The sequence below is a fragment of the Eleginops maclovinus genome, chromosome 12, assembly GCF_036324505.1.
Source record: "Eleginops maclovinus isolate JMC-PN-2008 ecotype Puerto Natales chromosome 12, JC_Emac_rtc_rv5, whole genome shotgun sequence".
NCBI lineage: Eukaryota > Metazoa > Chordata > Actinopteri > Perciformes > Eleginopidae > Eleginops > Eleginops maclovinus.
Genome location: NC_086360.1, coordinates 19,561,771 through 19,583,816, shown reverse-complemented (window position 1 = coordinate 19,583,816; position 22,046 = coordinate 19,561,771). Strand labels below are relative to the sequence as shown.

Below are 22,046 nucleotides of genomic sequence, written 5' to 3'. Positions count from 1 at the left end.
TCCGATCTTGTACTTAAGTTAAAGTAGAAGTACAAGAGTGTAGGAATACTCTGTTACAAGTAAAAGTCCTGCAGTCAAGTCAAAAGGTATGAGCATCAAAATATACTTAAAGTACCAAAAGTAAAATGACTCGTTATGCAGATTTGTCCGTTTCAGAATAATATATATGATATGTTTTGATTGTAGTTATTGATGCATTAATGTTATCAAAGCTGGTAAAGGTGCAGAGTAGCTTGTGAATTTACTCCAGGTGCAACTTAAGTCTGATTTAAGTGTTGATTATATTTCACATCATTAATCCAAAACTGTAACGTAACTAAAGCTATTAAATAAATGTAGTGGAGTAAAAGTACAAAGTAGCATAACATCGAAATACTCAAGTACAGAATGAGTATCTCAAAATTGTACATACTGGTCCTTTGACATCTCAGATGAGGAAAAGCTCTTAGGAAAAAAATGATCAAGGAATTTGTGAAACTATTATGCTTTTTAATTTGGTTAAGCTATATTTTAGTATTTTATTGTAGCGTGAGAGAAGATACCGCCACAGATTTGCATATTGTCATACTGATGACATATATCATAAATCTCATTGTGTAAATATTTTTGTGATTGTCAACCCTATAATATCAGCAAAACATCCATAGTTAGAATAATGTAAAATGTATTTTGATATTTGACTCTCTAACATATCGCCCAGCCCTAGTTTTAATGGATTTCATAAGAAATGAACATCATGAAAGAGCCCCCTCGTCCAGTGGAGCTGTGTGCTCTCTGCAGCCGGTGGCGGACCACCCCGCTGACCACACTGATTCAGTGCTCAAAGGGCTTGTACACACTGGTGTGAAGTCTCCGACACGAGGGAAGTCATTAGTCTTCATTAGCAACTTCCAGGAGTTTCTTATGAAGTGCTGTGAAGTTGTCATTTGCCCCCTTTGCCAGGCAAGCTAGATTTAAAGTTTGTTTTCTTATGTGGTGGACCAAATGTGAGCTCACCCGGCCCCCTATCTGAGACCCCGGCCCCTCTGGAGTCAGGTCAGGGAAGCCAGAGCGGAGTAGAGAGTTTGTTTCGTATGATCTCTGCAAACTCTAAAGGTCTCTCAGCAGAGACCTTTAGATTAAGTTCTTTGCTGATATAATGTTATGAATTGTCTCTAATTATACAGTATCTCAAATATAGCTTTTGGCAAGCAGATTGTCACTCCACTCCAATAATTTACTATGATTAAAATAGTTAGGATGCCATGACGGACATTCATCTGAAAATTCGACATAACTACAAGTCAAATTCATCATTACCTTTTTTTGTGTGTTTTGTCTCTTTTTGGCATATAGATAACACTTTCAATATGTGTGATGTGAGGTGGAGTGAAAGTGTATATCCAAACTTCCAAAAGTGCCTAAAAAGGAGACTTTATCTGGTTTCCTTTTGTGGCAACCACAAAGTGATAGACAGCTGAATGTACAATCTGCAAACACATTATTATCATTAACCTTAACATGCTGTTGATATTCCCTTTCTAAATATCCCAGTTATTGTCATTACCGGTATATCGTTCCCAGGTAAAAGCATTTCCCCTGCTAGTGATATAGTTGTGTTTTCTGTGACATCATGTAGTCTCCGGCCATGGGGCTGCTATCTCTACAAACCCTCTCAAAGTGGCCAATTAAGCATCAAAAGGGCATGCTGCATGGCTAATGTGAGCGAAAGGTGTGAGATTTCTCGTCAGTCCACCGCGGGGGCTCTTTATTGGGCTGCTGCAGAGCCGTCTGATCCCCGGGCCCTGGCTGTATATTGGCAGCTGTTAACTGTCGAGCACAAGGGGATCTGTGCAGTTAAAGCAAATGGCCAAGAGACTGACACCTGGGAGGAGGACACCACTGCAAAGGTGATCGTGGAGCAGGAAGACGCAGGAAGGAGAGCCACAGTGGAGTCAGGCTTCAGATGTTAGTGGGGTTCCGTTTAAACAGGAGGAATCAGCTGATTATCATAACTGAAGATATTTAGGAGGAATCCCAAATGATTCCCCCTGATATCCCTCATCCTTTACCCTCAAATGATTTTCAGTAGCAACACACGCTGTAAATGGGAACTATTTTATTGAATTAAGAACCATGGTGCATTGTGTCAAAGGCCCTTCATATACTGAGTAACACTTACTAAAAACAATCATTAATAAATAAACAGATATTAGTTCAACTTGTTTTACTTTAAATTATAATTCATAATGCTAACAAGTTACAGTACTGCTATATTTCATGTTGCAGCATTACTGATCAGAGACAACATTTTTACAATAGTCAGTTATTTGTTAACAGTTTATTGTTGAACACATTTTAACATTTTATTTACAAGACTATATTCAGTATTATTTCCAAAATGATTTGTAAAAAACGTCTTCATGTTCATAGATGCTTTGCAATGTCCATCCAAATCCAGTTTGCAAACCTATTAGTCTTACCAATACCTGGTCATTCAATCTATATCATGTTAAACATGTCTTAGCAGCTATTCCTTTGAGGTGTACAATCATTTGGTGAGTATATACGTCATACAACATATGAAATGTAATAATGTGTGCCACAATTTAAAAAAAAACAACTTAATTATAGCATTTCTGATATGTAGTAAGCAATTTGAATCCCCTTTTTGTTAACAGGAAAATGACTTTACTTTGAGTCTGTTTACCTGTCAATGTAACATTTATCAATGGTATTATCAGAATCAGTTTTATTGTTATTAGGTTTACACATGCAAGGAGTTGCTGCAGTGTATAAAGGTGCCTCCATAAACACTGAAAGGGGGATTAAGATGCAAAACAGGAGCAAATATAGAACTGTAATAAAACTATTTTAAGAACAATTATAAAAAGCAAAAGAAAGGTTGACAAAAAATATAAATAAACCAAAAATGAAGCGAGAGTATGAAGTTCAACACAGTAACGTTTGGGCTTATTTTAAGAATTCACCATATTTTTGGAGCTCAGCCCTCGTAAATCTTGTCCAGATGACCTCCCTGAAGTGTCATGCAGTGCACATTGCCCCGGGATGCCTGCTACAGGAGGCCTCAGCCCTGACTCTACTCCTCAGGCCGTGCAGCGAGGCAATAGAGTCACACCTGTCGCCTCCAGATCCGCAGCTTAATGGGATCGGCACCACCGCTGCTGAAACGTACACGTCCGCTCAGACTCAGGCCACTGCTCGAGCTGCAGAGAGTTTATCATCAAAAATCTATGAATTTCCTACAGCATCTTCTCAAAGTTGTGTGACCTCTCTGCCCCGTGAAAAAAGTCAAAAGGGTCCTCATGGGGGCCCCCGAGGAGCCTGCTAATGCTAAGTGACGAGAGCCACACTGAACCTGTGATTAATAACTCCTCGACAACAGTTGGCTTCACATGAGGAGGATAAAAACACATCGCACTTCCTCAAGGCCAATGTTGTGCCCTGCAGAGAAGGGGGAAGAGGCGGGGGGTTGGATCAGGACTTTTAACACAAGTAGATGATCGTAAACACCCATCTTTAAGTGCATCATTACAACCAAAAGTTATTATCCTTTTTATTTAGCATCGACCCCGCAAATGAGCCTTTAGGCAGCAAGTCAATATTTTCACAGAGAAGACTTTCCAGCCTCTGACATCTCTTCGTTCTCATTTAACTGCTGATTCTGCAAAGTGCGAAACTGTGGGACCAATGCTTTTAAAACTATAAATCATATGTTGCATATTCTCCGAACTGTTATCCATTCAATTAGACAAACTCCTTTGTGAATGAGTCTCAGAGAGCTTACAGGTGGCATTGTATGCAGCACGCAGACCTGAGAATACAATGAGAAATGTGAGTGGAAGTGGTGTGTCTATGCTAGAAAAAGAAGTTGAATGAGATGTGGAAGTCCCCTCAATTCAAATTTTGATGTCAGTGGAAACAAGAGGGGGACTGTGGTCTAATTTTGTTCCTCTATGCTAACACCTGCAGCGTTTAGCATTTGTTTTGCCTGTGGTAACATGGCACGACGCAGAGACAGGCCTATGAATGAATGACACCCGTGGATTTTGCCTGGCTGTGGATGGTGTGTGAGGACGGCCAGGTTGTTGTGGCAGGTCTTTATTCTCAGACCCCTCCTGTCCCATTCAGGGCTGACTTGGGCTTGTGGTGCTAACTGGCTGTTAATTGCCTGCCTATACACAAGGCTTTCTCCCCATGCAGAAACCAGCTCCTTCAAGGGAAACTACCCTAATGAGATTATCTATCAGAGCATAGGTCTGTCTAGACACCCCAATACACAACACCCCCACACCCACTGTTGCTTGCAGAAGCTTCTGAACATGCCCTCAGGTAAAAGTTACCTGCAGAAAGGGTGCGTGTTATCACTACACCATTATGGGTTTACACCCACTGCGTAATTTCTATTATGGAGAAAGCTGAGAATGTGGAAAAGTGTAAAGGTGATTGAATATTTAAAGACAGACATGGTATTATCTTTTATTTTTATTTTTTTCAGAACAATGTATTGGCTACAGGCAATAACTTGTGTTAAAATAAGGTTTATACTTGAACATACTGCTATTTCAAAGACGTTTTTCCTAGTGATTATCTCATTTAAATGTTCAGCCAATTCTATTTCCCTCAGTTCTCTTAAATGTGTTATATTGTGTATTTACCCGTTGCACAAACACACTAAATGCCATTTTGGTGTGTGGTTGTGTGTGTGTGAATGATATTTACACAGATTCTGGTGCCGCTGAGCCCCGATCTGCAGCAGGGAAGTGCGTCCATATTTGTTTTAAAGTCTCTTAGCAGTTAATAAAGATGCATTTCCTCCGTTCCCTCTTCCTGTGGGGACGGTATCAAGGCTCTGTTAAGTCTCTTTGATTTCCAGTACCCTCCAATCACAGCGGGGCTCTGACTCATCATTGTGCCACTTCAAAGCCTGGGAATGACTCTCTTGACCCCACCCACCCCGGGGCTACCCTTAAAAGTCATGGTCATCCTCTTCCAGAAGGAGTAATCTCTAAATATCTGCTGAAACAAGACTGACCAACCTTCTGACTCCCTGAGCTGCTGGATTTCTCTTTTTAACACATGAGGCAGGAGATTATATCTGAACACACCTTTGGATATCTCGGATACTTGGATTTCTTTTTGGCCCTCAGTGAAGGAACCTTTTTCAAGCTTCTCCTGTGCTTAACCTGAAAAATGCAGTCCATCAGAGGTGAGGATTTACTATGCTTTTCATTTAATTAGCCCAATTCCCCAGTCTGTGTAGTGGTTTAGTCTTTAGCTGAGCATACCTATGGTGATCTTCTATCACTTTTACTGAAGCCTGTTGTTCTCATGATTCTTATTTAGACATGAAGCCCAACTATGGCCCTCCTCCCCCCTCCATGGCTGCTGGTCCCGATGCCTATATGCAGAGCAACATCAGGATGACTCTGGAGGACCCTGAACTGTGGAAAAACTTCCATGATTTAGGAACAGAGATGATTATCACTAAACCTGGCAGGTAAAAAGACAGAGAAACTCACCTTCATTCAAACATTCTTTGTAAAAAACAGTTCTCCGTTGCTGCATTTTCATCTTTTTTCTCACGTGTCTTCTTCTGTGTTTTCCAGGAGGATGTTTCCACACTGTAAAATTAATCTAGCCGGCCTTGTTCCATGTGCCAAGTACATCCTACTGGTTGATATGGTTCCTGTGGATGGTTTCAGATATAAGGTAAGACAGCCATTATTTTTCCTTCTCTTGTGATTGTAGATATCAGTGATTTAAGTTGACTTTCCAAGAATAGGAAGTAGCCTTGACTCACAACAGCCTTTGGTATTGGGTGAGGATTTCCCTCAGTGGTTACCAGTATCCCCAGACAAGACATCCCCTGTTTATCACCCCCCACTGTCCTGACATTGTACATCAAAGGGGGCTATCTCTTCCTGTTTTTCTATCCCCTGCTGGGAGCCCACTGTACTACCCCCAAACTCTGTGGGTGGTACTGGCAGGCAGTCACTCTCCCCTCTGTGGTCCTCTCACCCTGTGGGAAGGGAAGAAAATTTTCCCTGTGACAGACTGACTGACTGACTGACTCACTATCTGTCTCCTTCCTACAGTGGAATAAAGAGAAATGGGAGGTGGCAGGGAAAGCGGAACCCCAGCCGCCCTGCAGGACGTACCTCCACCCTGACTCTCCAGCCCCGGGGAGCCACTGGATGAAGCAATCTGTCTCCTTCCTCAAACTCAAGCTCACCAACAATACACTCGACCAGCACGGCCATGTAAGTAAGAGCACACAAAGTTAGGTGCTTATCATCAATGTGTTTCCAAATCTATGTACACTTACTTTGAGTAAAAGATATTGGATATTAAATGACTTCAAAACATTTTAAAGTGCTCTGAATTAATCACAATCTTCCTATTTGCAGATCATTTTACACTCCATGCATCGCTACCACCCGCGCTTCCACATCGTCCAGGCAGACGACCTGTTCAGCGTGCGCTGGAGTGTCTTCCAGACCTTCACCTTCCCTGAGACTTCCTTCACAGCGGTTACAGCGTACCAGAACACCTCGGTCAGTTTCTCTCCCTGCAAACACACAACACAAACTGCTGGCAGGACGCCCCACACATTACCCAGATTTTAACTGTTCTGATTTTCCCTCCTACAGATCACAAAGCTGAAGATCGATCACAACCCATTTGCGAAAGGTTTCCGGGATGAAGGCACTAATAAAAAAAGGTGGGTGTTGCATTAGTCACAGGCTGATTGATGACAATGGCTCAGGAGGCACAGCATACAGAGGAAAAATGGAGCTCATCTTCAGAATTCCATTGCATGAAACTGTATTTACATAACATATGTTCCTCTGCAGGCGTTCAAACAAAAGCCCAGCCTGTGTGGAGAAACGAGCCAAGATGTCCGACATGTTGAACAGAGACTCTGACGAGGACAGTCCACCAGGTAGAGATTTAAGACTTTCTTCTTTGTGTCATTTGAACTCTTATGTCCTGTACTTTTAAACTAATCTGATGATTTGAATCCTCAGATTTCAGCCGGTCATCGTATGAGGCTTATGACGGAGAAGAAGGACACGTGCCCAAACGGAAAGAGGCTGAAGGCATCAAACGGGAGCGTTACTCCCCGTGGGCCACAGAGCGGGAGCACAGTGTGAGGACTGAATCTCCCGCCGGGGCCGACCACAGAGACGTGTACAACACAGAGCAGCTGGTTCCTGCTCCTGCGTCCTACCAGCCCCAAAGGTGATTACTACCTGCTTTATTTGTCAAGCACTACACCTTTCACAGTTCAGTGCAGTACAGTCAATGATTATAGATGACCGAGAAGCAGAAGCAAGAGTGAAAAAGTAAAAACTGCAGAAAAAAAGTCAATATCAACGATTTCAGACCAATGTACACAAGACAATAACATTTTGAAAGGCATAATAAACAACAACAGCAGTAGTAGGTATAATTGGACAAAAATTAAATAATGAAATAACTTCAATGACTTTAATTTAAAAGTAGGATAAAACTAAATAAATCAAAAGAAGTAATCCTCAATTTTAAGTTTAGGTTTTAAAGATTTCCACACTTTATAAGGTTTCAGATCCACAGACTATTCCCCATTCAACTAACAACGAATAAAAACAGAACTCAACATAATACTTTAACTTGAGAAACATTTTTAATGCTTAACCTTCTGAATACTTTCTCCAAAACTGGCCGGTGAGTGTTTTTTCTATATAAATTGTATTGAAATCAGAAAGTACCCCTATGTAAGGTCTTAAACACATTGAAATAGAAGGTGTGGACACATAGGAGCATTACGTTGTCCCGAATAGAAAATAATGATCCCCTTAATTTTCTTTTTCAGGGTCCATGAGTTTGGAAAGCCCCCCTCTCCATCCTCCAGCGTGGGCAGCAGCAACAGCGGATCAGGAAGCAGCAGCTTTGAGTCCAGAGTCCCCGATGTCGCCACCGTGCCTGAACAAGACGCCTCAAAACTCCGAACGCTTGAAGTGGGCCCTCAGCCCTGCGGCCCCCAGCACCTCCCGGCCCCCCAGGACTACAACGGGGTCCTCAACATGTCCATGAGCCACCAGGCGGGGAAACCAGGGGTGATCGGCCACCATCTCTACAGCCCGTACGGCGCCGAGCAGCCCCTGGGCCAGTGGAGCAACCCTGGTCCCACACAGTACCCCCCTCCTCACCATCTCACCGCCGACTACACAACACCCGCTGTGCACCACGGATATCACCATAGCAACGTGGCTGAGTGGAGCCAGTACCCTCTGTTCTCTTACTCGTGCTGGTGAAGGATCCCCAGTGATAAGTGACTGATACCGGTGCTGATCCGGGGGGGGTGCAAGAGGCCAAGACGCTGTTAAAAAAAGAACTGATATGAGAGAAGAGGAAGACGCTGGAGGAGAGCGGCCTGACATCTGTACAGACCGACTGACTGAAACCAAAGTGTGCTACGCCATGCTGTTTGATTGTTTAATTGTTGAATTGTCTATTTATTTTCTATTTCATCTCATTTCCAAGTTTAAATATTATTTTTGTAAAAGAAGGAATAAAACGAGTGTGCAATTTATGTCTGTCTTCATACTGTGATGTGATCTGAAAATAAAAACCTTGAAGTTACAGGATTAAATGTCTTTTTTGTGTTATCATTTTGAACCTATCTATCTACCTATCTGATGTTATTGCTTAAACAATGGTAGAATATTATATTTTAGAAGGCTAATAGCTTAATTACACAATATTTGTTTTGCTTATTCTACTGAAATAACGTTTTAAACAAAGTTGGAGGGTTTAATACTTTCCGTACACATAACTCCTAATTTGAAATAAATGTGTAGCATTATGTAATACGCAGTAATTATCTCTGACCTTTTCAATTCAACTGGGGTCTCTATCTTCACCTTGTTCAAAGAACCATGAAGTAGCACATTTTCCTGTCTGTAGTTTTGTTTTCCTTCCAATGTGTGTAATCTGCATTCAGCTGTTTTATTGAATAAGTGTAAACATCGTCATGTTTGCGGCTGCACATCTGCATGCTTTGTACCCGGTCACCTCTGATAAGCAACACGTCCTTTCGGTAGGGTTTGTTTGTATTTCCTCTTTGTTGATCTAACGAGGGCCCCTCTGTAGTTTGGAGGGGCCCAGCAGGCTTTAAAGAGACTGTATTACTGTGACTGTGGCTCACCTGCTGAGGTTTACCCACCGGCATCATAAAACCCTGCATGCCTCTCGCTCTACATCTCAATGAGCCCTTGAAAAGCTTGAAAATGGGGGGCTGTTGGCTCCTTTTAACAAGCTCAAAAACACTGGCTGGGCCCATCGACTCCACCCTGGGTGGATATGAGCTGCTAATGACTGTTGTAAAGTCCAGGGGGGAGCAGGAAGGAGGGGGAGGTCATCCTTCAGGAACGATGCTGACATGGTGTGGATTATACTCAGAGATTCATTAAGTTGAAGGCTGCTTGGACCAGTAATGCTCGTCCAGCCTCAGCGACCCCAGCTGTATGCACACAGCTCATTTATTCATTTTAATGAGGATAGCCATATATATATATATATATATATATATATACTGTAAATGTGATCTATATTTACGTGTCTGTAGACTACGGCTGCTGTGAGGAGGTCACTGGATGTTCAGATTCAGAGTTATTATTAGATCATATCTACCTGAGGCCAGCTTTTTGGTAAAACTCAATTAAGATACTCATTCTGTTAGGAATTGGAGATATTAAATCATCAAAGACTGAACATCATAGAATTCTGCCTCAGGATATTGTTAGGGATCATGAAATACTGACTGTTCTTTGTTGCCATATCATTGCAATTATAATTTGTATTTACAGATGATTTATCATCCAAATTATGTGTTATTTCACAACAAATTAACAGTCATGCTGCAGGAAAATAAGATGATTTTGTTGATGATTTACAACTTTTCAACGATGTATCTGACGTAAAGTTCATAGTGGGATAGATGGTAATGTGCCTTAGAAAAAAAGGATAAGTTGAGTAAAGTCCATTTGAGTGTTTTTGTCTGACTGTACTCGGTGAGCATCGACATTTGTGTTGTTCTTTAAACATGTGAAAGTATATTTTAGAATAATTATGATTTTTTTTCTTGAATGGTAATGCTGTTCAATGTATGCTTTATTCACACATTTTTAAAGAATATTCATTATTACATACATTATATCTATTGTGTGTGAAGGCAGTTCATGGTAGAATTGTGATTAAAGGATATTAAAAAGACTTTGAGACCTTTATGAACAATAGGGTTTGAGGGGGGATTTGATAGAGCCAGTAACTACATTTCATCATTCCTGAAATTGAACTTTAATGAGTCATTTAAACATGAATGAATAAAAAAGACACTCACATTGGCACATTTTTTTTATTACAAGGCAATATTACTTAGGTATACTTTCCTTGTTTCGATAATACTCCTAAATCTCCTCCTAACACCCCCCCCCCCCCCAAAAAAAAACAAAAAAAAACAAACAATGTCTGCTTCTTTTCTTATGTAGCAATATGGGACTATAATAGCATGTCTGTGAACAAACCTGTGATGTACAATAGATGATTTGGAATGATTTAAGGACAAAGGGCAGTGGTTTGAAATAGAGGTTTTCTAGGAGAACATTTTCTCAAAGGTCAACATGTAGGATGTCCGGTCTAATGCTATCTCCAGATAATGTTATGCTGATCCTATTTGCTCTTTTCTTCTACATCACAGATATATGGTGTTTGTTGTATGTTATGTGTTCTATTTGTGCACAACATGTTGCACTCACTGTCAGTAGATGCGTAAAATGTGTAAAGGAAAAGTTATTCTGCACGTCACAGGGTCAGGGGTGCAGCATCCTGCCTGCTCTAATAGATGTCCAAGAGGAATATCGTGTATAGTGTCAGCCAGGGAAAAAGCAGCCTTTCAGTCCTGATCTCCATCCACAGGTGACTTGCTTTGTCCTCTGTTGACTTATTGGACCTCCTGCTCTCCCACACAGCAGGAGAAACAAGACTGAAAGTGAGCACTTAGTGAGATTCCCTCGACACACACAATGTGTAATCTGCATAGCTCCACATCAATGGTTATTGTGGACCTTTTAATTGCTCTGTTAATGTTCCAGCAAAGAGCAGCACATCGACCTGCACTCAGAGGCCAGTAACGGCTGACGGGGTTAAGTGCATGACATATGTCCCGAGTATCCCCCGGGTGGTACTGCAGCGTCAGAATGAAAAGACGCATAAAGGCTGCAGATTGTTGATCCTGGATGTCCACTGCTCCTGTCAGCACATCCCACCAGACAACTTAGAGGGGGCTGGCACAGTAGTGTGAAAAAGAGAGAGGGGGGTGGTGGGGGGGGGCACTCACTTAGGGCTGGCAGGGGGTAACAGATGCAGATGAAACAGCCTCAGAGAGGAAAGCAATAGTCAGCCTTCATAAAGCTGATGTGAGCAGAGGGCCAAATGGAGAGGAACTGGGAGAGACTGGGAGGAATAAAGGACATGACCACCGACAGGAAGACAGCCATCAGTGGAGACCTTCTATTAAAACAACACTGACATTCATTAAAGTGAAGACACAAGTTCTAAACCCCGGGTAGGGACTCATCAAGGCTTCTAGTAACACCCAGACTCCCACTCCAAGGTGCGAGAAAAAGTTGGGAGTTTTACATTTTTATTTAAACCAAGGAATCCTTGCAAGATAGAGAATATACTCAGCCTCTCTCGCATACCCTGTAGAATAATTGGATGTAGCCTAGGAAATAAAAAGCATGAGAAATGTGAGGAAGATATAAGGCATCTGCAGATTACAAGGGTTATTGAATTATTGGGTAAGAATACTAATATTAAGGAGTTACAAAACAAATGTGTCAAACTATGAAGCATTATAAAAATATGTATAATAAAAGGATTGAAATGTTATAAATAACTTTATTTTCTTTTTATACTAATGTTTTTACATCATTATTTATACATCAGTGGCCTGAACCCACTTTGAGAACCTAGTCTTAAAGTTTTTTTATTGACCCGGTAGGCGGTTTAATTAAATGTCTGTTTTCTCTTTAAATCTCTGTACAAGGAACAATATTCCAGGAAACAGTTAAGTAAATTAATATCCAATTAAATGAAACAATGTCATTTACTTTTGGAACGTGATGCCTAAAAAGTGTTGTCGGAAATACAATTCTGATGGAGAAATGAGTAACTCTTTCATTTTCATTGTTGAACTAAAAACAGTTAAATACCTTGAAATGATCCATTAAATTAATAAACATTGAGATTGCATATGTTGTGTGTTTGAGTGTACAAAGCATTTCTCTTTCAGAAGGAACAGACTCATACCTGGAGATTTTTAATGACATAGAAGTTAAGGATTCACACAGAAGCTTCTTAATGTTTGTTATAAACAGTGTACCGAACAACTGCGGCAACAAGCAAACGCATGGAGCAAAGTTCGACTGAGTAGATGGAAATATTCTCAAACCTCTCCCTATTGTGCTCTTTGGACTCAGTGCCAGAATAACTGATACAGTATGGAAGATCATCGAAAGGACTTTTTTTCATCACACAAAAATCAAGACTTCCTAAATCGTTCACAGACGTGGGAGCATATTGTGAGCTGCACTCTACAACCTGGGACTCCAGCGGCTCATCAGACATGTCATTATTTTAAACTAATAACGATGACGGAGGCACAGTTACTAAGGCTCAACTCCATCCACACACATTATACTGGAACAAAAACACACTTCACAACACAAGGTCAGGATGTAACCAGTAAACAAGGCACAATGTTAGAATGTAACAACCTAAGGATTACTCAGTAGTTTGGATGAGCAGATAAATTCTTTGCAGTTGTTGCCAATAATCAGAAGCTGCGAGTAGATTTACATTTCACATATTTGAGAAGTGTTTTTTAACTCTCTGTGGTTAACAATTCAGCTAAAAGGTGTTCCTTACCTGTAAATCTCTGAAGTCTGAAGCTAATTTAGACCATTTATATTACCATAATATTGCACAGCCAGTGGCCTTCACTTAGCCTGGCAATACCAGCCTACGTATTTCCGCCCAATTTAATTTGGCTCCTGTAAGTGAGACTGGGCAAGAACTCATTACGTACGATTACTGGAACTTAGAATCCTATCGGTCCAATCAGCGAACAGGGGGAGGGGTTGAGAGCGATTACGTCGAAGTTGGTGCCGAGTTTGAATTGCAGTCTAGTCTGTAGTTCAAGTATGGCGACGGAGGAAGAGACGCTACTAGCTATCCGCTCGGTTGTTTCAACTCTTGAAGAAATTACCGAACTTAGGTTACATTGACAACATCGACACATGTCGTTGACAGCCATTTTGACAGCCACGCTCGCAGATAGCGATTTGTTTACTACTGTGAAAGTGGAAGTAGGAAGCGTCAGGTCAGAGCCTGCCCTTCGGCGCATAACATACGTCATTACCAAACGTCCGTGATTGGTTAAGGCAGAGAACTTTTAATATTGACGAGAACGTTCACTCTCAAAACCGTTCCGGTATGGTACTGCACCTGGGGGGCGCTGGTGGGCCAGTGCAGAATGAATGTGGTCCTATGGAGCCCCACCCATAGATTCCTACATTTCTTTGGATATAATTTTTTTTTAAATCACTGCTATAGTTTTTTAAACATGGAATGGATAATCCTCACAAACGACACATAGCTAGTATTTTATATTCGCTTGATTTTGACTAAAATTAGGTTTTTGTAAATCGGATGACGTCATGCGTGATAAATTGCTTTACGGCACCTTGTGTCTCTCCTTCCCTTTCCTTTCCCTCGCAGCAACAGCTGCATACGATCGCAGCTGATTTGGCTCCGTGGGACCAAAGCCCGTCTACGGAATATACGTCAATATTAAAAGTTCTCTGGCGTTGTTGATGTTCTGTGGACAGGTACCACAAAGCGTATTCTTCGGTCGTAACCAGTCGTGAGTTCTTCATTGACCAATCGGCTTTCATTAGCCAGATGCTAGCAGAACCTGGGTCGCAACTGCCCAACCTGTAAGAAAACAAAAGGCTATGACCCCCAGATTATTCCACTTTTGACGAAAAATCCCTGTCGACCTCTCGGAAACCACAGTAGTATTTTGGATTTTGTAGACGATATGCTAGGAGAATGATGTAGCTAGCCGCCTAGCTCCATAGGGGTCCATGTATTCTGCACTCGCCCGCGATCGCCCCCTAGGTGAACTGCAGCCAAATTCGGTACAATGGGGGTGAATAGAGAGTGAAGGGGCTTTCCGTAGACGGGCTTTGGTTAAGGGAACTCCAATGATTTTACCCATTACAGTAATCCAAATCCAATGACACTGTTCCAGACTGTATGCCGGAGAGAAGCGAAGTCAAACAGGCTGGTATTACCAGGCTAGCCTTCCCTGCCTTCTGTATGTTTAAGATATTTTCTATATGACAAATAAAAAAGAGGTAGCTACAAATGAGAAGCTAGTGACAGTGCATTTTTAGCCTGAATTCATGGGCGGAGCATGATTATCTTAAAAGATATTTACAAAATAACAAACAGTGTGTAAAGGTCCCGAGTGACTCTTTGGTTAAGAGGCACTCAAAGTGATCGACGTGCAGGAAGGACCCGATGCAAGGAGAGAAAATTCCCCCAGGTACTTCAACATGCTGTGTAAGAAAAAGTGCATGACAGTTTCCAGTGCTTTGACAAACAGCTGCTTCAGTCCTCACTAGAGTCCTCCGAGTTGTCCATTTCCACGTCTTCCCATGATGCCTTGGTGCGCTGCTCCCAGCTCCTGGCCTGTGCAATCACAGCGGGGGGCATGAGCACCACGCAGGCTGCCAGGCCGGAGACACGCTCCTTAAAGTCCGCCTCGCTCTCCCACTCATCTGCGTCGGTGTTGTACACGTGGATGTATTTCATCCTGTTGCCTTTGTCGTGAGAGCGTCCCCCCAGGACGTAGATGCGACTTTCCATCACGGCGATGCCGGGTTCTCCGTGTCCCGCGGGGAGGGGGGTCATTAAAGACCAGGAGTTAGCCTCAGGGTCAAAGCATGCAACCTGAAAATTATAAAACAAATTCATTTCCATTTTAATACATTTCTGTCCAGTTTAATCTCTGTCAAAAATAACAGCTCTGATTCTGTTTTTATTTTTGATAAGATTTCACTGAGCCTACACCAGGGAGGCTCACTACATCGATATCATTAATAATATTAAATTGTTTGAAAGATTAAAGAAAAACGTGTCTCTCAAAACACAGAACAGGCTGCTGTGTGCTAATACAGTAAATACTACCAGTGCACTAAGACTGTATTTTTACATTCAGATATTTTTTTTAACCTTATTCTCTTTCTAACCTCTAAAAATGTTTTTACTTGATAAATAAAACAAACAATTAAATTAGTGACTGAAGTGTGCACTGTAAGGCTTAACAACCGTTTGTCTGATTTCCTTATTCTTATTTATTTTCTGTTTCCCTTTTACAAAAAACCCCAGTATCGGCCATAGTAAAACCCATGACGGCTGAACTAGCTTTGGGGTGCTTGGAGACACAATCCAAATCAAATGGAAAACACAAGAAATATGTCATAAGCAAGAACATCCCTGAGTGTTAAAATGTAAACAGAAAACACAAATCCCTCAGGAGTCATTTTAAACTGTGAGACGACTGCAGAGCAAACCGCCTTCACGGCGCAACATTTAACAACACTGATGACTTGTGACACTACCTTCAGGACATCCCGCCGATAGCCGCGCTCATCGTTGCTCCCACCAATAACATAGATGCGTCCATTAACAGCCGTCATGCCGTGCCACGCGCGCTCCACCGGCCCCTCCGCACACGCTGACCAATGATTGGCCCCAGGGTCGAAACAGTAGGTCTCTCTGAGGTACGCCATCCCTCTGCGCCCGCATGTGATATACATTTTCCCATCAAGCACTGCTCCAGCGTGGGCGTAAACCTGGAGGGAAGGTCAGACTGGTATTAAAGTGAGTTAAAATAGAAGGGAAACACCTGATTTATAACAGAGGAACACCATTAGCAATACACAGGTGAGTAGGTAGCACCATCATGTGGATGGTAGCAGCACTACATGCATTTTGTTCTATCTGCTCTTTCTTCTTACCTCTCTCTTTAGGGGTGACACAAATTCCCACATGTCAGTGTGTGGGTTGTAGCGCTCCACTGAGTCCAATTCGTTGCTATAGTCCCGTCCTCCAATGGCATAAATATGGCCGCCCATCACGCAGATGGAGTGGTCAGCATGCTGCTGCTGCAGAGGATGGATGGCGCACCATCGGTTGTGACGAGGGTCGTACCTGGGAACAACACCAAAACAGTGAAGGGAGAAATCTGACAAATCAAGAAGTGATTATGCACAACAGATTTGTTGATTATTTTTTTAATGCCATGTTTAACACCACCAAAAACAAACCCTGTACGTTTAGGGAACTGAAGACAAAAAAGTAAAAGCATAGTTGTTGATTGATTAATTTTGATAGTGAATTAAAATGCCTCACAAACACGGGTTCCAGAGTCTAATATGTGAGGATTTTCTGCTTTCCTGCTTTATTTTAACAGTGTAAACTGAAACAGCTGCTCGGACAAAGCACACAATCTGAGAACATGTCGACATTTCAACCTATTGTCTCACAACAAATCAGGTGGGCTTACATAAGAGCCAATATTAGCTTATTGCAAATACAGCCGTATCTGCAAATATGTCAGACTGTGGGACGATATGTAAAGAGTGACTCTGGTTTAGAAATACCAAATACATGTTTGCTGTAGTTAAGCTACAGTCAGGGATGTCAATAAGTGGTTTGTCCACTAGCGAGGATTGGGTTCTTTTTCAGCTGTATAAGGTTCTGCTCACTTTATATTATACATTTATTATACTCTACAACTAATAGATTATTTGATCTTATTTAATAGTTTAAACTGTAATAGACATAAACAATACAGGATGGAAGGGAATATCCATTTATTTAACAATCAAGATTCTTGTCTAGGTACTTTTTTCTACAAAAGTACCTAGATATTTCTAGTGACTTTTTTTTATTTCTTGGAAATAAAAAAGGCAGCTAAGCCTAAAAGTTATGTTTACTTAACAGGCAGCATCTTTATTTGTTTGTCAAATTTGAACTTGATATACCTAAGGTTATTGAGAACCTTTTTTGTAGTGTTTCTTTGTGCAGTTAGCATCACTGCACAAAGAAAGCGTTGTGAGTAAAACGTATCTGATGGAGATGATAGATGAGTACAAAATGTGGACACACCTTGAGACTGACCTGCAAGTACACCTGGTCAGTTTCCACCTGCATGGGACTGTAGTGGAAGTTACCCTTTGTCTTAGGTTTGAGTCTGTGTGTTTCCAATTTTGCAATCAGTTAACGAACCTTTTTCAAATATAAAAACATCACAACGTATACACTCTGTACTCTGCTTTCAATCTGCCTTTACTAGCACACAGCAGCCAGGAGTAAATCCTGAAATTAGCAAACTTATGTACTGCAAGGGAAATTGATTTTGAACCGCGACCCCCAAGATACAACGCAATTTAAATCCATCAACAGAATAAGGGATCTGTGATCTCACCTCCAGCAGCGAGTCTCTGCACGAAACCCACTGGTGTTCTTGTCTCCTCCGATCAGATAGACAAAGTTGTTGAGCACCGCGATGCCCTGGTTAGACATCCGAGGGCCGTGGTCTGCAGTGAGTGTCCTCCACTCCCCCCAGCTCGGGTGGAAAAGCTGGAACAAATGCTCGTTGTCTGTGAGGGAGCTGGAGGTGAACATCCCCCCGAATCCCAGTATGCAGTTGAAGGTGGAGCGTGGCTGGGTGAGAGGACTCTGCAGGACGGGCTGCCAGATCTCCTGTTCATGGTACCGGAGGGCGGCGGACACAGAATCCTTCAACGGACACTGGTTCAGTCTGCCGTACAGCCTCTTCAACACTTGTTTCTCAATCAGGCAGAAACGCACGGCATCGAGCATCTTCAGATTGTCCTTCGGGTAAGAAACATTATAAAAAGTAAAGATTTTAATCCAAGCAAATTAAGCTTTGTGAGTAAAACGTATCTGATGGAGATGATAGATGAGTACAAAATGTGGACACACCTTAGGACTGACCTGCAAGTACACCTGGTCAGTTTCCACCTGCATGGGACTGTAGTGGAAGTGAAGCGCCGCCTCGTACGCCTCGTTCTCGCTGTTCACCTGCAGCTCGTCACTGCTCAGCGCGCTGAACACCACATCCTGGGGGAGCTGCCGGTACACATCGGTGCGAGAAAGAGTCTCGATGTTCCTGAGCATGTAGGAGTGGACCCTGGCAATAAGCTGCTGCAGTCCGTAGAGATCAGCGAGATTATAGACCTCTAAAATGTTGCTCTCGTCCAGCCAGGAGAAGAGGAAATCACAGCAAAAACCAGTGACAACCTCGAGCTTTATAACACAAAAGGAAACAGATAAGGGTAAGAAAAAGCAACAATGTGATTAAGAAAAAGATGTTAAAGAGTTTACCTGTACTAGAGTGGCAGCTATCAGGACTTCCTGCACACACTCCAGGTCTAACTCAATCTCAGAAGTGTAGATGTAGTCCAGTATTTTTGTCATGGCCATGTAAGTGACTCCATGAATGGCGATTTCTGTTTGCTGTGTCTCCCGAAGGCCTCCAGCAAACATTCCCCTAACGGAGTAAAGTGACACATTGTTTAATGGCTTATGTTTTGGTAACATGGTTGTCCAGTAGATACCACATAACCACAATGGCCAACGTTTCACTTCAGCTAAGCACTTCTGCTGCACGATATGAACTGTCCAATAAAGAAAATGAAAGGTTTGTTTAGCACAACAATGTAGTGAAAGAGATTCATATACCCTACACAAACTTTCATATGCTTTAAACCAGATCTTTGTTGGATGTAATGAACCTCAGTCCAGCAGTGGCTCAGTCAGTAGGGGCATGGACTGGGAATCGTAGGGTTGCCGGTTCAAGTCCCCAAACAGACTTGAAATATGGAAGGTGGACTGCTACTTGGAAAGGTCCCAGTTCACCTCCTAGGCCCTGCTGTGGTGCCCTTGAGCAACGCACCGGACACCTCCAATCCCCCCCTGCCCATTGCTCCCCGGGCGCTGTACAATAGCTGCCCACTGCTCCTAGTACTAGGATGGGTTAAATGCAGAGGACCAATTTCACTGTGTGTGCTCTGCTGTGTGCATGTATGTGACAAATAAAGAGGGTTTCATCCTCCGATTCTATCTATCTATCAGTTGTTATTCCTTTAACCTGTGAGTAAAAGGCAGAGCCAATGCAGTAAAATAAACTTTGTAAAGGGATGTTAGCGATCTATTTTTACCTGCTTTTAGCAGTTTAATAGGATTACAGGGCTACCGACCAACAGTAGGGCTCCGGTTTAGTGTCCCAGTGCAAACCCCAGAGTAAAGACTTCCTCCACCCATGCGAGCTCAGTAAGCTCTAAACAAATTAGAATAATACTTGAGTTCAAATCCAACACACCTATAGACCACCGTTAGAGTTTTTTTCAAAACGTGTCACACTAGAGAGCAAAACCTTAGTTCAAGCCTGAAAAAACCCCCAACACATTTCCTGTCTGCACCTAATCTTCAATTCAACAGGACACTCTTATTTGCAAAACAATGCACATAGTTGTCTGTATGATTGTGATGTTTGTTTTTCTTGTATTGTGTCTAAATATTTGTCCTTGTTAATGTTGCAACTGGAGCTGCTGTGATGCAAGTCCAATTTCAGACTTAATCTGACCATTGTACCGTATATAAGATACAGGAATTAGACATAAAGTGTCTTGTTTTCCATTTCACAACACTGGCATTCAAATGCAATACCCATGACAGACTAAACACCTATTTGCTTCATTGGCGCCTCAGCATTTGCATGTAAGCATTAAAAAAATACCACAGGCGAGTAACTGTTTACAACCTCAATGAAAGCAAACAAAGAGGTGAAAGGCCGGTTTTTAAATATGCAGTAGCAGTTGAAAAACATCAACTTTAATTCATGTTTTTTTTTTGTGTCCATACATTTTCGTAATGTACTATATTCTTTTGCAACCTTTTGAAATGTAGGGATGTATTTGCAACCTGTTTTGAAAAATGAGCCCTGTTTTTAAGACATGCTTAGGCAATCATTTTAATAACTGCACTGTAGATGAAGATGGAAGCACACAGTAAGAAAGAAAGCCCAATCAAACACAAACTACTAAGAAACACCTAGTGTGCAAACTGCTGCTGATCATATGACAAAGTAGCTCATCTGCAGGGATTCTCTTGTGGCAACTTCAAGTTTTGATAACAATGTGTAAGAATAATTTTGAGATACTTGTACTTGTCTTGAATATTTCCATTTCAGGCTACTTTGTACTTTTACTCCACTCCAATTCAGATGTAAATTGTAAACATTTTTTTTGTACCTTTAGTTACTTTGCAGATTTGGATAAATGATCGGAAATAAAATCAGTTAAATAAGATTTTAGTCAAATTCACAAGTTACCCTGCAGTAAACAAAGTCATTAAAACTAGCTGCAACTTTACCAGCTTTTATAAACACATACATGCATCAATGATTATAATGAAAACATGTTATTCTGAAGTTGACCAATTTGCATAATAAGTACTTTACTAAAGTTTATTTTGATGCCAATACTTTTGAACTTTCACTTTAGTACCTTAATCCAAGATCTGAGAAATTCTCCCACCTCTGCTTTAAGTTAGTGTTGAATGACATGTGCATTGTTGTAGACAAATAAAGGAACTTAAGGAGATGGAAGAGAGCAATGAAACCGCTACAAGGTGACTGTTTCTGTGGGGTTTACCTAAAATAATCGCACGAGGCTGCCAGCAGTATGCGGTGGGCTTGAATGGGTCGCCCCTCCACCAGCAGCACCACATCAAACAGGATGCCGCCCTGCCGGAGAGCCAGCAGGCCGTCCAGCAGGCTGCAGAAATGGGCTGAACTTCTGAAGGTCTGTCGGCCCCGGCGGCCTGAAGAGGCAGCGCGTCCTCCAATTGGGCTCAGCTGTCCTTGCTCAGCCATGACAGGGTACGGATGTTTCGGCTTCATTTCTTTTATTTATCTAGTTTTAACATAATTCTAACTTTTTCTTCCCATGTTTGTTACGAATAACGATGCTTTCGGTTTTGAGGATACTGAAACTGGACAGCTCGCAGCTACAGAAGGGTGGTTACGGTTAGCTATTTTATGATACTGCTGTCTACCAAGTTTTACACGCGTTTTACTTGTCTACCGAGCAATTATAAATAACCAAAAGGGTAAAGTTACATAAATACACCAGTCTGTCGACCTGCCACTATGCTGTCAGCGAATGTCAAGTCCGTTTAAACGTTAAATAACAATAGCAAGTAAGCTAACTTCACTAGCCTGTTAGGTGATGTAACGCAATATAAAAACAGCGTTTTTTTAAAGGATACCAACGACTGCACGATATCCCCGTGTTCGTCAATCAAAACACGTTGTACATTGACACAGTTTGATCACAAAGCAACCAAATCCGTTCGGGGAATTGCTAGCTTAGCCACAGTCGCCTGATTTTTTGACAGATCAAAACAAGTCTGTTTACTTTTTGATGTCAGGCAGTAAGCTCACACACTATTGGACGCTACCGTCGTGTTGTCCCGCCCAGTTTCTAAGAAAGAGCCAATCAGATACTTTCTTCACTCTCCAAAGAAATATTGACAGTGATTGTTTGTCTTTTAACATTGTAAGGTTTTTATAGTGTGCAGTATAAGTTATTATATATTTAACCCCTAAATTGTATAATAATACCCCTAAAAATTATTTAGATTGACAAATGTTTAGATACGGTGACTCTTCCTGTAAACACAAGAGGATGCTGTTTCTTGTCTAGAAAGTCTAAAAGACCATTTCTTACTGTTCTCTGCTGTCACACATCATGCCATACAAATACACCAGCAACATATTTTGATAGCGGTTGTGTATTTACTCTGTATTGTTTCTTGTGAGGCTCTGGATATTTAAT

General features: G+C 41.7%; 2 protein-coding genes across 3 annotated transcripts; one reads left to right on the top strand and one right to left on the bottom strand.

The window, feature by feature from the left end:
* Window positions 1-4,008: 4,008 nt before the first annotated feature.
* On the top strand, window positions 4,009-8,577 carry tbx16 (T-box transcription factor 16). Its single transcript, XM_063897935.1, has 9 exons — window positions 4,009-5,209; window positions 5,347-5,500; window positions 5,610-5,712; window positions 6,099-6,263; window positions 6,411-6,557; window positions 6,654-6,724; window positions 6,858-6,946; window positions 7,032-7,245; window positions 7,859-8,577. The coding sequence occupies exons 1-9, from the start codon at window positions 5,194-5,196 to the stop codon at window positions 8,298-8,300; spliced, it is 1,401 nt and encodes a 466-aa protein (XP_063754005.1). The 5' UTR covers window positions 4,009-5,193; the 3' UTR covers window positions 8,301-8,577.
* Window positions 8,578-12,346: 3,769 nt separating this feature from the next.
* Window positions 12,347-21,635, bottom strand: klhl22 (kelch-like family member 22). 2 transcript variants are annotated; one of them, XM_063898025.1, is made up of 7 exons: window positions 20,862-21,635; window positions 18,532-18,697; window positions 18,130-18,453; window positions 17,609-18,018; window positions 16,137-16,329; window positions 15,738-15,971; window positions 12,347-15,066 (listed from the first exon to the last, which is right to left on the bottom strand). In XM_063898025.1, exons 1-7 carry the CDS (start codon window positions 21,107-21,109, stop codon window positions 14,725-14,727), a joined length of 1,917 nt encoding a protein of 638 aa, XP_063754095.1. In that variant the 5' UTR covers window positions 21,110-21,635; the 3' UTR covers window positions 12,347-14,724. The 2 variants fall into 2 exon arrangements, with proteins under 2 accessions (XP_063754095.1, XP_063754096.1); XM_063898026.1 differs by having other exon boundaries at window positions 18,142-18,453.
* Between the last annotated feature and the right edge of the window lie 411 nt (window positions 21,636-22,046).

Bases quoted from the DNA above. Each gene is read 5' to 3' on its own strand.
- klhl22 (XM_063898025.1), bottom strand. From the start codon at position 21,109: ATGAAGCCGAAACATCCGTACCCTGTCATGGCTGAGCAAGGACAGCTG. The intron at 18,454-18,531 runs GTAAACTCTTTA...TGTGTTATAAAG, and splicing joins TAGCTGCCACTCTAGTACAG to CTCGAGGTTGTCACTGGTTT. The intron at 15,067-15,737 runs GTAGTGTCACAA...TATAATTTTCAG, and splicing joins ATCGGCGGGATGTCCTGAAG to GTTGCATGCTTTGACCCTGA.
- tbx16 (XM_063897935.1), top strand. The intron at 6,558-6,653 runs GTCAGTTTCTCT...TCCCTCCTACAG, and splicing joins CAGCGTACCAGAACACCTCG to ATCACAAAGCTGAAGATCGA. The intron at 6,725-6,857 runs GTGGGTGTTGCA...GTTCCTCTGCAG, and splicing joins GAAGGCACTAATAAAAAAAG to GCGTTCAAACAAAAGCCCAG.